The 16,173-nt window shown below is 41.7% G+C and overlaps 1 protein-coding gene across 1 annotated transcript; it reads right to left on the minus strand.

Moving 5' to 3' along the window:
- Window positions 1–4,305: 4,305 nt before the first annotated feature.
- On the minus strand, window positions 4,306–14,751 carry LOC308085128 (protein O-mannose kinase-like). Its single transcript, XM_080428212.1, has 2 exons — window positions 14,683–14,751; window positions 4,306–5,552 (listed from the first exon to the last, which is right to left on the minus strand). Exon 2 carries the CDS (start codon window positions 5,392–5,394, stop codon window positions 4,390–4,392), a length of 1,005 nt encoding a protein of 334 aa, XP_080284338.1. The 5' UTR covers window positions 5,395–5,552; window positions 14,683–14,751; the 3' UTR covers window positions 4,306–4,389.
- Between the last annotated feature and the right edge of the window lie 1,422 nt (window positions 14,752–16,173).

Consider the following 16,173-nt stretch of genomic DNA (forward strand, 5'->3'; position numbering starts at 1 on the left):
ATACCAGATACAGTATAATACCATGTAAACCATCTTAGATTAGATGTAGGCCTATTTGAGAGTAGCCTGAGGCAACGAGCTCAATCGATGGTCTTGAAGGGTGGATCCAAACACAGCCGCCCGGATTCGTGCGGGGCTTCCTATTGCTTCACCAATCTATGTCCCCGCCTCCCCTCTCCCCCCCCCCCCCCCGCCTGTGCACGGAGCCCGCTGACGTCACCAAATTTAGAGCGACGCCCCTCTGCAGTCTGATTGGTTAGGAGATAACAAGGTCCTAAGACCATCCCTGCATGGCTCCCCCAGGCTTTTTTTCTTTTGTAACAAAAAAAAATTAATTTGAGAGTGCAGAGGCATAATTGCTTTGATTAACGAGCGTCAACGAGCATCAGCTGACCCACAACACCTCCTCTCAGCAGTGCTTTAAACTGAAAGTGACTGGAGTCTGTTTCTCCAAAATACCTTGAATATGATGGAAGACATGATTAATAATTACTGTGATTATGATAAGCTTTACATTTCATATCATACAACATACAGTAAGAACTCCTATAACTTTCAAAAAAAGGAAAGTGTTTTAATAACAAAAGAAATATTACGATACAGTATGACATCATGACAATACCTATCGTCACATTTTAAAACCATGATAGGCTATATCGTGGGACAATATATCGTGACACTCCTAGGCGGGGAGGGTTCATCTTTTTTTTTTAATCACTTGGGGAGGGTCATTGATTAATTTTTTTTGTCAAAGGGAGGGTCATGCCATTTTAGATCAGGGCACATACATTTTCTCCAGGGGTACCCTTCTTTAAAAATTGACCTGTCCCTAAGTGAAACAAAAATACAATCAAAAGAAAAACAAGAAAGTCACTACTGCTGTGCAAATAGCTGTACTCTCAAGCTCCAAAGAGCAACAGAGTGGAATCCTTATATGCACTACCCTCTGGTGGTGAAAAGAAAAAGTACTACACCAACGTTCCCACCACTTGGTCTTCCGCAATAGGCGGATTCCTGGAATAGCAACACCATTCGAATTCCTGGAATGACTCGGTGCAGTCAGTCAGTGCTCCAACGACGAATCCAGGAAATGGGTCACGGCACCATTGTAACGGTTAGGGGCAGACAAATAATTTTCATAAAACTGCAATATTCATTGGCTCATAAAAGCTTCATTTTTTCACTTGTGGAAAATCCGTATTGCGGGTTTGTCGGCATAGGTCCAAAGCTCATGTGTAAAAAGTGTTGTGCAGATTGCTCAAAGATCCCAGGAGGAGATAGATTTTTACTGTTTTTCATATAATTCAAAATGGTGGGAGATCTAAAGGTCAGAGGTCAAAATGTGAAAGTTGTTAGGCATGAGGAGACGCATGTATGTATCGAAGTTTCATGGCTGTAGGTCAAACAGGGCATGAGTTGTACCTGTTCAAAGTTGGCATATTTCAATTGAGTGCTACAGCGCCACCCTTTGGCCAATGGTTGTGAGTTTCGTTTCTTAGCCGTTTGGCATAGCCCTCTACCATATTGCTGAGTTTCGTAAAAAGTGACCACACGGTTGGGCCAGAACTGAAAAAACGGCGGAAGAACGCCTACTGTACAATCTCAATAAGGCTTTGAGCCTGATAGGCCTCGAAACCTTAATGATTGGAGCATATCTTATATGATATTTCACACAAATGAGACAGTAGCTTCAGGTGGCTGCAATTCAAAACTGGCCCCTGTAAAAGTCATATAGCTTTTTTTGGTGCTTGAAAAGCTGTGTCGCCATATTAGTCCATGAGCCAGAGCCCCAAAATTGAGCAATGATTATCGAAAGAGTGGGCAAAACCAAACCTATTTTAAATTGTTCATAGGGTCAATACGAGTAAATAAATATATGATAACCTTTCCACAGGAGCAGCTTTTTCATAGTTATCACACATTTTGTTATTTTCCCGTACATGACAGGTGAAAAAATTACAAAATTTAAAAAAGAGTTATCATAATGAAACTTCCTGAGTTGATTACTTGCATGAAGACAATGATTTATCGTATTACAAGTTTTCTGAAATTGTATATTTAAATATGCAAATTAGGCATTTAGTCCATGAGCCAGAGCCCCAAAATTGAGCCAGATATTGAATATTCCCTCGTTAAAAACCTTTGACTCAAACATCTTAACAAAATGAAATAAGAATGTTCACTCTGGCTTTGTCCAATGTTCCAATGTTGATTCTGGAAAGTTATACAAATTCGGGCATATTTTCGTAATGCCTAATTTGCATATTTAAATATACAATTTCAGAAAACTTGTAATACGATAAATCATTGTCTTCATGTAAGTAATCAACTCAGGAAGTTTCATTATGATAACTCTTTTTTAAATGTTGTCATTTTTTCACCTGTCATGTACGTATGGGGAAAATAACGAAATGTGTGATAACCATGTAAAAGCTGCTCCTGTGGAGAGGTTATCATATATTTATTTTCGTATTGACCCTATGAACAATTTAATATAGGTATGGTTTTGCCCACTCTTTCGATAATGAAATCTTGTCTGGCTCATGGACTATATAGCTGCCTGGTAGTTGGCTCAAAGTGTGTGCTGCATGGCGTAAGCTGTCACGTCACTCACGTCATAGATGATGCGACGCGAGAGAGCGGTGTAGCCAACGGCAACTCAGGACTCCTGAATTGCTGACCTCCATACCCTCCTGGCCAGCATAAGTGTCTTGAGCATAAGTGTCTTGAGCTCTGCAGTGTTGTTAGCGCCACTGTCGCGCCGCAGTGTATCTACGCAGGTGGTGCTCCTGGTATGCCTTACGCATGGTGGTATGCTCCAGAAAGGCATCTGCCCTATCAGTCTTTGAGCTCGAGTCCGAGTCAAGTCTCGAGTCTTTGAGGGTAGAGTCCGAGTCGAGTCTCAAGTCGCATGTTTGGTGACTCGAGTGCAACTCGAGTGTGAGTCATTCACTTGAGTCCCCATCTCTACCATATGCAGTGCCGCCTTAAACCACTTTGGTAAAGGTTTGGGTTGTGTAGTTACCTTGCCATGATGTAACTCCAAAGGTGGGCAAGGAATCAAAAGTAATTGCTCCATTTATTAGAAATTGATAATCCAATACATGGCTCTTCATTGACTTTCATTGTGAAGAGGCTCAGGAGAAGCTCTTTTGGCCCGTAAACAAATGCAAACCAAGTTGATCCTGACAATTTTTTTCCTGACATTTATTCTTCATTTTGGAGGAATGTTTTACAAACAAAAATTCTCTGGGACTTAAAGACATCACCTAGTAGGTAAATGATAGAAATAGTCAGTACTTGGATGAAGTACTCCTTTAATCCCATGTACGATGAGCTGATATTTATTATTCTTGCACCTTAACTAACGTCCATATCATGTACAGCAGGGGTCTTCAACAGGGGGTCTGCGACCCCTGAGGGGGTCCTCAGAGTTACTACAGGGGGGCCGCCAAATCTTTGTGTGATACGAACTTTTTTTCTTTTTTACATTAAACACTTGAACCCTATAGCATCCAAATTCTGAGGAATTTTAGCCAAAAATATTTTATTTTCGGCAAAGCGTTTTGGTGTAGACGGAAAAAAGAGCAGACTAAGTACAGAGCCAAAGGCCAAGAGTGAAAGGTAAAGTTTATTAAGTGACGGTTTAAGTGGTTAAATGTTTGAAAATACACATTAACATGAATCCAAAATACACTGATGATCGTGATATCAAGCAATGAAACTATATGGAATCTATGAAAAAGGTGTGGGGGTCCCTGCTTCATGTCTCTCTCAACTAAGGGGTCCTTGGTCTGAAAAAAGTAATCCCAAAACAAACTAGTAAGGCTACTTCTTGGCCTCAATCACAAAACCCATCTAACCCCTGCTCATTTTGCTAGGATTGGATGGCTCAGGGTTGAGGACAGAGTACAGCAACTTGCAATGGGCCTGGTCTTTAAGATACACCACAACATTGGGATCCCCCTATATTTGTCAAAATACTTCCAAAACGTTAATGAAGTCCACGATCATAACACCAGAGGCAGCTCCACGAATCATGTTCAACCCAGACTTGGCTCAACAAAGGGAATGAACTCGTTCTCATGCTATTCAACAAAAATGTGGAATGGCCTACCAAAAGGAGTAAAGGAGTGTAAAACCCTACTCACTTTCAAAACTGCCCTAAAGATACACCTTCAGGAGGCTGCAATTCGAAAATGGCCCCTGTCTAAGTCTTAACCTACCCCCCCCAACCCCCCCCCCTCCCATTTTTTTCTTCTCTTGTATATATATTTGCCAGACCCAAGGGGTCTGGCACTGCTCTATTGTGAATCCATTTGCTGCTCCTGAAGTCTGGGGTGACCAAACATGGCCCAGTATTCAAATATGGGACATTGTAATTGGTAGTTAGTTGTACTTTCTGTTCTCTAGCAACATGTTGTAGACCAGCTCGTAGACCTGCAGCACCTCCTGAGCGGCGGGCCGCAGCGCGGGGTCTGTCCTCTTACACTTCGCGTGGACCTGTGACAGGTGGGAGAGGGCCACGTCGCCCCCGGCCACGCTCCCCATCAGGTGGCGCGTCACCTCCGGGATCTTCCAGATATCCGACTTCTCGTCGTAGCCGGGCATGAGCTTCTCTGAAAAGGCCAGGCCCTTGTACGGCCAGAGCTGCTCCGGCGCGGGAAAGTGTCCCTTCACCTCCCAGCTGAAGCATTTGACCAGCAGGCCCCTGGCAGCGTCCACCTCCGGCAGCCAGTCCAGGTCGTTGACCACCAGACGGAAGTTGCTGCTCAGCAGGAACTGGCTCAAGGTTTGGTCCAGCCATGGTGTGTCACACATAACACGGCAGCCCACAGGGCTGTCGTGGAGGTAGCTGAGGACAGACACGTAGTCCACGGCCAACCTCAGGCGTATCTGCCAGGTGTCGTGATGCCGGTGTCTCTCCTGTGCCAGCACAGTGTCCAGGTTTTTCAGGGAGCCCAGTGGGTGGTACTCAGTGACTATCATGTGCTCCTCTAGGCACGCACCCACCAGCTGCACCACGTGGGGGCCTTGCAGGGCTTGCAGCATGGAGACATCGTGGACAAGTGCCTTCTGTACCTTCTGTGAGTTCGGAGCGATCGATTTGGACAACGCCACCTTCTGACCTCTCCACTCTGACAGGAACACCTTCTTTACGCCATCCTCGCCGATCAGTTTCAACGTGCGCACTTCCGCGATGATTTGCGGACACTGCAGCCAGGACGAGCAGTTCTTCATGGCGTCTATTTTGAAGTGACCGGGAGGACAGACCTGAGGAGGCATCTCTGATACATGTCTCAGGTACAGGTACAGGTACATGTAGATCAACATCATTTTGGCGAACAGCACACAGAGACACAAAGACCACCGAAACACAGACATTTTGTGCATGACCTTGTAAAATAATGAGTTTTTCAGGAGCACAAAGGTGACGCGAAGCTCAGCCTATCCGTGAAGCCAATGGGATGGATGGGTCCCAGGTTAGGTCGGGTACCACATAACAGGATTGAGGATTGACAGGATGGATTTTTGGTTCACTGCCTCAGTCTCTGAAAAACAATGTAAACAGGCACAGGAATGAAGACATGAACCGTTCACTTGCGTTCCTAATTTTCCTCTCATTTATTCACAATAATACAATCACAAATATCACAATAAATCAACATTTCCCTGTTCTGCAACAATGTCTCTCTTTTTAACAAAGCCCATAGCACCTTCAAGGTGAGCATATGTGTGTGTACAGTTATTCCCTTCCAGGTACTGTAAGTATACGTGTGTGTGTGTGTGTGTGTGTGTGTGTGTGTGTGTGTGTGTGTGTGTGTGTGTGTGTGTGTGTGTGTGTGTGTGTGTGTGTGTGTGTGTGTGTGTGTGCGTGCGTGCGCGCGTGCGTGTGTGTTCCAGGTAGGTATAGCATGTATGTGTGTGGGTGATTGTGTTGAATATGTGTTGGTGTTTTACAGGTGAGTATCTGTATATCTGTTGTGTGTATGAGCTGCTGTCCCTTAAATACATTTGCATATTTTCACTTCACATTTACAATATAACCATTTGGCTTCAATATTCCCATTAAACCTCATAGTCATCACATCACAATGAAATACATTCAAAGGCCATATTTCAGTATTTGTACTGGTCCCAAGTACAGCAGAACAGTGGTCAATGACCCCTCTCTATTTCAAAGGATACAAAGGATTCAAATCAAGTAACACCTTGGTCTACTCTATTTAGAATCAATGACGGTCGTTAACAAGCCATCAACGCAATTGAAATGGCTTTAAGCTAAAGAATGTGGCTTTGTTGAGAGACTGATCCTTGATTTTATATCAGATGCAAGCTAATGTTGAATCTATTGCACTAAGTAATGGTAGCTATTGGAGCAAGATGTTCCACAATAACATGGCCCATGTCATTACTACCAGTACCCTCTCCTCTGCCTCATTGAGGGTAATGGCAGTAATGACATGGGCAATGTTATTTTGACCAAAATTGTAAAAGTTTATATATTTGAAAGTAATGTAAAGTATACATGATGTGAACATGCATGGTACATCATTATCAGATTATCCTTCAACTTCTTGTTTATGCCCCAAAATGACTGGATCTGTTTTGTAGCAATTGTAGAAATGTTAGACCTTAATTGCCGAATGTTTAAGCATATTCTAATCATGTAAACTTTACTTTAAAACATTTTCCAAATATTTTATTTGTTTAACATGTTGGACAGAATAGCCAATTTTACATAGAGGTGCCCAGATGTCCCTAGTGCCCAGCTATCCCGTTATCCCTGCATCATACCACAAACAGCCTAACACGTTAACTTTAAGATGAGGGCAAAGTAACTACAATTTCATTTGACAGCTTCAGTCCATGTGGGACTTTCATCAGTGCAAATTTCAGTAAAATAAGCATTACGTTCTCATTACCATGTACAAATTTAAATAATTAACATTTCTCTATGTAGCATATTGGCCATCATTCCCATTTTCATTCTTAATACTAATGATCAGATAAGGCAGGTGAAGATCAAAATGTACTAAAATATGTACCTGCAAAACATTTGAGGTGAGAAACTAATGCAGCATGTAGTAACATGCATGCTTCAGCAGTAGCAGACCAGGGAAAAATAATTCTCTAGCTACAGCCAGGAGCCAGTTTACTTAATTATCACATACTGTAGATCGGAAATAGGGAGAAACAATTAACCTGACTCTGTACAAACTAAGCTAACAAAAGCTAGCTAATCTGCACAGAACGTGAAGTGTAAAACTTAAAGCAACAATTTATTGATGGGGGAGTGAACTTAACATGCTTGCTGCCTGTATCAAATCAAGTTGTTTGCAGCTGCAAGGATAATGAGGTGGGAGCAGGGGTCATCACCATGGCAGCTTGTGATGGATATTTTCATTAATATTTCATTTTCGCCACGGACATGCAAAATAATCATTGTACCAAAAACACAGTGGCCTAGCCCTAAATGTATACTAATGGACTCCTAATGTGTCATAGGGTCTATTCCAATGTGCTGCACATTTTAAAACAATAGTACAGTATGTCTGCTTTAACTACTGAGCGACCAACAAATTAAATCCTAATTATTTTGGATTATAATAGTTGAGTCTCATCAGTACAGACAGTGCTTCAACCTCAAAAGGGCCACTTAGCTGCAAAGGTGAGTGGGTGCGTATTATACATCATATGGCTAATATAGAGATTGCTGGCTTTTCAAAAGACTGTGTTACTTGAGGACAGAAAGATATCAAGTTCTACCAGCTAAACCATTTGGTTTGGCAAGGTACAGTAGTGCATTCCATTAAGTAGGCCGTCTGGTCAAGGCCCTTTTCGTTCAGTTTCGTTCCCATCAGGTGGATCTAAATAATCTCTGCTTCTTAAAAAAGATCTATTGGTAGTAAGTAAGAAACAAAAAGTTCTCCATCTGCTTTCCTGCAGTATTTTTACAATGAGTGTTTAAAGTCGGTACTATTTCTTACTAGGCGTAGTAATATTTAGTGTGGTTGCCCTAACTATTTTGTCCCGCTACTCCTCCCACAGTTTTTGCGCCACACACTTGTGCCATATGTCAAAATGACCGGCTTCATCGGGAATCGTGTGCGTGTATTTTGCTAAGAGAGAGAAGTTGTATGATTTAATTGATATTAATTTATTAGTGAATTCATTTTCCCCATTGACTTGCTTGAGAAAATGCGAAAACAACATTTTTTCTCTCCAAAACCGTAAGGGCTACAGTTACAAGACTTGGAGGGGAGGTTAAGAGTCCAGTGCCAAATTATTTTAAAAAGTATTACACAAGTTGACCTCATGATGGCGCTATAACAGCCCACTTTACGTTTCGGCCTATAACTCTTGAACCGTAGGTCGTAGAATCAAAAAAGCTGGATTCCTTGGGTCATGACGCAACTCCCCATATAGGCCACGCCCGTTTGTGTCTGGATAGATTTTCAGATTTTTAGATCTTCAAAACACAGTTTTTGCACCTTCTCCTACAGATTTTGTCCAAATCTCACAAAAATTGGTACACATAATCGCTGAACCCATGCGATAAACATATCAAAGCGGAACCCATACCGTTCGTCTGTAATAGGCTTCCAAAGGGGAGGGGCTTGTTTTACAAATGATGCCAAAAATCATGAACAAAACTTCCAGTCAACCCCAAATTTGAATCACATGTCAACGGTGGTTTACTCAACAACTCCCCAAAAGCATTTTCACTTTGATACATAGGGGGTGCCAAAAATGCGCAAAATGTAGCCGTTTGATGCAAAAACATGATTTTTCAATCCTCTCAAAATGAAATGCAAGTGATCTCAGGAGTGACGTGACAATATAATTGGCTTACAACATTTGTGGGAGGGGCCATTTTCTATAGTGGGAGAGGCCTACTTCTTAAAATCAAAATGCCATGTATCAGGAACGCAGGATCCGATCTGCACCGAATTCGGATCGCACGTGTACGGCCTCCAATGGTATCGTGTACGGCCTCCAATGGTATTCCTCCCGGTGTATTCCTCGTGTCCCAGCGACCGCAACCCGCGACTCGCGTTGGCGCAATCACACTTGCAATTTCCCAGAAATGCAAATATTCTAGTTTCAATAGGGGTGGTGCGGTTTTCGGTCACATGCATGTTGTCGGCCAATAGGATGGCCGCAAAAAAAAAACACTTCAACTCTGACCAAAACAAAGCAAAAATATTTTTTATAATTCTACCGGCGTTTTATTGACATTAATGTGGGAGGAAAACAGCAGAAGGATCAACTCCCTCAAGCAGAAACGTCAGCAGGTAAGCCACACACACACACACACACACACACACACACACACACACACACACACACACACACACACACACACACACACACACACACACACACACACACCACTTATGTATTATGTTATCACATTAAAAACATCTATTGAAAATTGGTATTGGTATTTTAGAAGTGACGTCACAGACTAATCCTTGGTATATTTATCCTTATATATACGTTCGCCAAACATGTGTTTTTTGTTTATTATTTTTCACGGCTCGCGCTACTCAAACACTAGCGGGATTATTATTTCTTGTCAACATTCAAGTAGAACTATGAGAAGGTATAACCCAGCTAAAATAATGTGTCATTATAAAAATATATAAATGATATATGATTAGCAGTCCACTTCCTTCTCTTGGTACGGATGGATTCACACTGCCGCGTTCCGTTCCCGAGCGCGCAGCAATCGGACCCAAGACTACCTCCCCAGGTGGTTTCGGGTACGGTACGGTGATGCGTTACGGGGAACGGTTCGCTACGTTCACACTACCACAACATCTGCCATGTGGTCCGGGGTGCGCACCCGGGACCATAGTGTGAATCCGCCCTAAAGGTGTTGGTTATTTTGTTCAGATCAAGGATATTGACACTTATGTGTGAATTCCATGCTGCTAGTTTTGCAGCATGGAATTCACACATAGGTCATAACATCTATTTACCTTCTCATGGACACTATGGTACATACATAAACACCACAAGTATGTCTTTTATAATTATGGCAAAACAAACCTGTAAAAATGTCATGCATCTACAGTGAGAATGTAAAAACATGTTTGATCTCAGTGATAACTCAGACATCTTTACATCTTTGACAGCTAATACACCAGATGTTGTTGTGGTTGATGAGGTGTCTGTATTAGAGATAGCCTGCACTTTTGACTCTAGCCTAGAGGAAGCCTTTATGACAAAGGTCATCAGAGGACAGTGTTACTGGAGGAGACAGGAAGTTCTAGCTAAACTATAGGTGTGGTTTCCATTAAGGTGAACAGGTACAGTAGACCTAATCCATGTTGATGGAAAAGCATGCCGATGGGACAAAGGAAATGCTTGAGTGTCAAAACAGTGTCAAAAGTGTCAAAAAAAATTGTCAAAACAGATAACATGAGGAGTACATGATGAGTAATTCATGAAGGGCACGGCATGATCTAAAGGAATGCAATGTCACAATAGTTTGATTCAATGGTGCCTAACTTTGATGAGAGTTGAGGAGGAGGTCTCATGGTGAGGCTGTGGATCAAGGGTTTCCATGGATTATGCTTGTTTAGTGTTATTATAATTGAGTTGTTATTGTTATTATTGGACACTTTGAAACACTTTCTCTCAAAAAAAAATTTATAGAAAAAAAAAGAAAAAGAAAAAAGTGCCACGGACATAGGGTTTTCATGTCCTTCCTAGGTATTTTAGGAAAAAGGTTTGGTGATGCAGGGCTGCAAGACATACTCATTGAGTCTGAAGTTGGTGCCCCAGAATCCATCAATGGTGTGATCAGTGTCATCCACAGGAGATGCAGTCTGCACTTTCATATTTTGTCATATTTGTATACTATTTTGCTGCTGTTGCACTGTCTGACAATGTCACACCAACATTTCTCTGTTCATACCTGTGAGTGACACAGAAGGCCTGATCTGGGGGGTGGGTGGGGGGTTGATGTACAAATGACACATGCTGTGACACACTGTGGTATTTTAATACACATTTTATACCATATTTTGTAATAATGTGCAGCTTTAGTGTATTTATTTTAGTCTAGTCTATTTTTTGGCATTATTCCAATCTAGGGGGGCGTGGTAGCATTTTGATTGATTTTCAGCCATTTTGGGCCAAGGTGTGCTGCTTTTTTTTCTACCTTTCATTACACAGTAGGTTGTGATTTTCTTTATGTATGAAACATAAGCTTTTAGCTAAATGTACTATGTGTATGTTTCGTTGTGCTGGGTGTTTTCTTTAACAAATTTGCTACATTTCATGATCTAAATTCAAATATGAGTATACTAAGGCACCAATACTTGTTTCAGATGTTAGGTATATGTATTTATGACATTTGAGAAAGATTTTGTTGCCAAAATCAATATAACACATTTTACAAGCAAAAACAGTAGCACAAGATCTTCGTTTTTTTGATTATTCACTTTTATATACATTTCTGGCTTGTGAAAAAATACTGCAGGATATTGTGCGGAGACCTTTTAACCCAAAGTACACAAGGGTATACTGCCCTGCCAAGGCAGAGTGCAGTAACTACGAAAACAAAAATAACTGAAAAATTGGTTTAAAAGTGATTCAACTGGTCAGCCAAATGAGATATCGGCATATAAGTGACATTACACTAATTGTACATCTGTTCTTGAGGTAATTGTTTATCCCCCAACATCACAAAGGCTAATTTGACCTTTGAGACCCAAATAAGTCGGTGTGTCCAAAAACGTAGTTACTGCTCTTTGGCTTGGCAGGGCAGTATAGTCTATGCAAAAATGCATTGAAAAAGTAGATCCAAGACATGATTGTGGAGTGTTATTATAGTTATTATAGTTGTTATAATTGTTATTATTGGACACTTTGAAACACTGTCTCTCAACTAACGACAACCAGCTTTACTTGTCCAGTTCTGCCCTCCTTTGCCTTGGTAGCAAATAGCTCCTTCAGGGGTCATCAACATGTCCGTACATGGACAAACATGTCCGTGGCAAGACTTGTCTATGTCTGTGGCACTCTTTTTTTCCTTTTTGTTTTTAAAGTAAAATATATTTAGCCTACATATTTTTTATAATAATGTAAAAACATATTCTAAAATACACAATTGAATCTTTAAAAAATGTGTTTGAATAATTTTGGTGACTCATAAAGTGTCAGGATGACATTCTCATTAATATGATGCAGGAGATTTGTGGTATTGTTTGTTTTACCTGTACATGATTGATCATATGAGGACAACAAGACAACAAGATTACCTGAAAATGTCCAAACATCCGTTCAATCCTTTGTGGGATACTAGTATTTTTATTTTTTAAGACAATGGATTAATGGAGTGTATGAGGTGTGTCAGACAATGAAACAATTAAAGTCAACAGTAATGTGAGTGACCACAGTGGAAATGGTGCGGGAAAAGAGCAAAAAGAGAAGGCATGTCATCTGTTGAGAAGGAGCACCGAGGCAAAGGAGGGCAGAACTGGAGTAAAGTAAAGTTGATTTATGACAGTTGAGAGAAAGCGTTTCAAAGTGTCCAATAATGCAAAAAATAACCATAGTAACACTCAATCATAATCCATGGAAACCCTTGATCCACAGCCTCACCATCAGACCTCCCACTCACCTCTGATCAAAGTTAGGCACTCTACTCCCATGATCTATTTCCATTCCTAGCTCACTCTCTAGGTTACAAGCTTGATCGATCACCATGGTAACCGAGTCAACTCCGCCCTCGATTATCCGCCATGGTAACCGATCACAGCTCCACCCTTGCCACTCACAGTGGCACCGATGCCATGGTAACTAATCGCTCTCCACCCTGAACTCCACCCCTTCTACCAATAAGTGAGGTTATTTAAACCTTCCAGGTCCGCTGCCATTCGTGCATTGTTCTTCGTACCCCTCCCTCCCTACCCTTTCTTCTGTACTCTCCGATCTGTCTTCAGGTTCCAGACGGGGGTCTCGAGTGATGGTGCGTCCACAGATTACTGCCAAGACGGACGCCTATATCCTCAGACCCTAAGCCAAATGCTCAGGTCTCCATCCCCCTGGAGCCTCATGGTTATGCCTCCCCCCTCTCTGGGCTTCACGCGCCCTTCCACCCCTCATCAGGGCTACGCCCTTCCTCCCCCACCAGGGCTACACCCTTCCTCCCCCACCAGGGCTTCGCCCTTCCCTCCCCCAGGGCCGCGCCCCCACTGGGCCCCGTCCTTCATCCCTCCCCAGGGTTACGACGCCCTCCATCCCACACTCCCATTTGCGCCCCTTATCCAGGCTTCACATGCCCCTTCATCCCCACCTCCCCTTCCTCTGTTCTCACTCCCTCCAGCTCACCTCACCCTAGCCATCCTCTCACCATCCTCACACCTTCCATCCTTCACTTACCCTCCTCACTAGATAAATCGTACCCCTTGTCTTCACTCCCTCATCCTCACCCCCTTCCTCATCACCTCCCTGTCTACACATCATCTCCTCCTCCATCTCCACTCCTACATCCCCACCCCTAAAGCCTCCCTTCCTTCCCACCCTCCTTCCCTTCCCTTCCTTCCCTCCATCTCCTAAGCCATGCATAACCAATTCCTTTCCTGACAGGTCCATCTCCTTCTTTTCTAAATAAAGAACGTTAAACAATGTTTGGTTTGAAGGCGTGGTCTGTACTCGTGAAATACGGTTCTACATTATAATGAAGAAAATATATAGAATATATCTAGAATTTATTTCAAAATAAAAAATGTGCCTCGGACAAAGACATGTCTTACCACGGACATGTTTGTCCGTGTACGGACATGTTGATGACCCCTGGGAGGGCACTTGACATCACTGCATCAGGTGAAAAGTGAGACTAAAACTGACTGATGGCAGCCAGCTCATTTAAATTTTAATTATAAATAATAATTATGATTGTTGAAATTATAATTATTTGTCAAATGTTTGTCTTGATAAGGGCCACATATGTTTGGCAGGCCATAAAAAAAATACATATATATTTTTTTCAAATGGGTCTTTTGGGAAAAGGGCAATTTGACGCAAACACCTCCCCTCTGCAGTGCTTTAAACTGAAAGTGACTGGAGTCTGTTTCATTTCTCTCCAAAATACCTTGAATACGATGGAAGACATGATGAATAATTACTGTGATTATGATAAGATTTAGATTTCATATCATACACCATACAGTAAGAACTCCTATATAAAAAAAATATTACGATACAGTATGACATCATGACAATACCTATCGTCACATTTTAATACCACAATAGGCTATATCGTGGGACAATATGCCGTGACACTCACTCCTAGGCGGGGAGGGTTTAAAAAAAAATGTAATCACTTGGGGAGGGTCATTGATTTTTTTCTTTTAGTCTAAGGGAGGGTCATGGCATTTTAGATCAAGGTACATACATTTTCTCAAGGGGTACCCTTCTTTAAAAATCGACCTGTCCCTAAAAAGGTATATAAAAACGAACTATTTCATCAATTCAAAATTGCATGACCCTCCCTTGGATTTAAAATAAAATTAGCTGACCCTCTTGGACTACAATTAGAAAGGCATGACCCTCCCCTATTTTCCTCCAGGGACCCTCTTCTGTAAATTTCTACTGGTCCCTAACAATCAATAAACATACAACACAATACAATACAATGAAATAAAACAAAAGAATATGTACCTGGTAAGAATAGACACACTTCTCTGATCAGAAACCTCTTTAGGTATAACACGCCTCAGCAGCACGTCTACAACAGAATTAACAGCAGTGTGTTGTAAACAATATACTGTTTAGTATGTCAAAATGACTAACTGAAAACATGTACAAAGCATCACTACTTCATGTAGGTACATTTAGCATGTATAGAATAACCAGTATTCATCACAGTATCACAGTAAACTCTTATTGAAAATATAGTGTGCTGAGGAACACATCTTACCTTGGGCAAATCTAATCAAGACTGGCACCCCTCTAAAATGGACACCTGTGTTACTCGATGAGGTGCCGCCCACTATTAAGAAATGCCCTTACTTAAGGAGCAAGTGGAACCCACTAATCTCTGTTACACTCCCCCCTGCTGAAATCCACTTGCTCACCAAAAACAAAACAAAATCTGACCAAGAGGCGAAAAAAAAACAAAAAAAAACATAACTTTATAAACTATGTACAAACAAACACATCCATTGAGCATCCCATACTGTACAACAGTCACACACCCCAGTCAAAAGACCATTCTTCAAAAGAATTAGTGCAAAAAGAGGACGGCCAAACCCCCTCATCGCACATAGGAACAACATGCCTGTTACATGTCATTTACGCATGTGACTGCGACACGGCTCAATAAGTGAAACAAAAACACAATCAAAAGAAAAACAAGAAAGTCACCACTGCTGTGCAAATAGCTGTACTCTCAAGCTCCAAAGAGCAACAGAATGGAATCCTTATATGCACTACCCTCTGGTGGTGAAAAGAAAAAGTACTACACCAACGTTCCCACCACTTGGTCTTGCGCAATAGGCGGATTCCTGGAATAGCAACACCATTCGAATTCCTGGAATGACTCGGTGCAGTCAGTCAGTGCTCCAACGACGAATCCAGGAAATGGGTCACGGCACCATTGTAACGGTTGATCTGCGTTGTGTTGTGTGGATGACTGAAGTTCCAGACCCCTCTCTTTGTTGACAGTTTATTCTGGTAAGAAAAGACACAATTCTCTGGTCAGAAACCTCTTTTGGTATAACACGCCCACAGCAGCACGTCTTGGGCAAATCTAATCAAGACTGGCCTATTCTAACAATCAATAAACATACAACACAATACAATACAATGAAATAAAACAAAACAATATGTACCTGGTAAGAATAGACACAATTCTCTGGTCAGAAACCTTTTTTGGTATAACACGCCTCAGCAGCACGTCTACAACAGAATTAACAGCAGTGTGTTGTAAACAATATAATGTTTGGTATGTCAAAATGACTAACTGAAAACATGTACAAAGCATCACTACTTCATGTAGGTACATTTAGCATGACTTGTATAGAATAACCAGTATTCTTCACAGTATCACAGTAAACTCTTATTGAAAATATAGTGTGCTGAGGAACACATCTTACCCGGGGCAAATCTAATCAAGACTGGCACCCCTCTAACATGGACACCTGTGTTACT

Source organism: Gymnoscopelus braueri (assembly GCF_963280865.1).
Source record: "Gymnoscopelus braueri genome assembly, chromosome: 5".
Lineage (NCBI taxonomy): Eukaryota > Metazoa > Chordata > Actinopteri > Myctophiformes > Myctophidae > Gymnoscopelus > Gymnoscopelus braueri.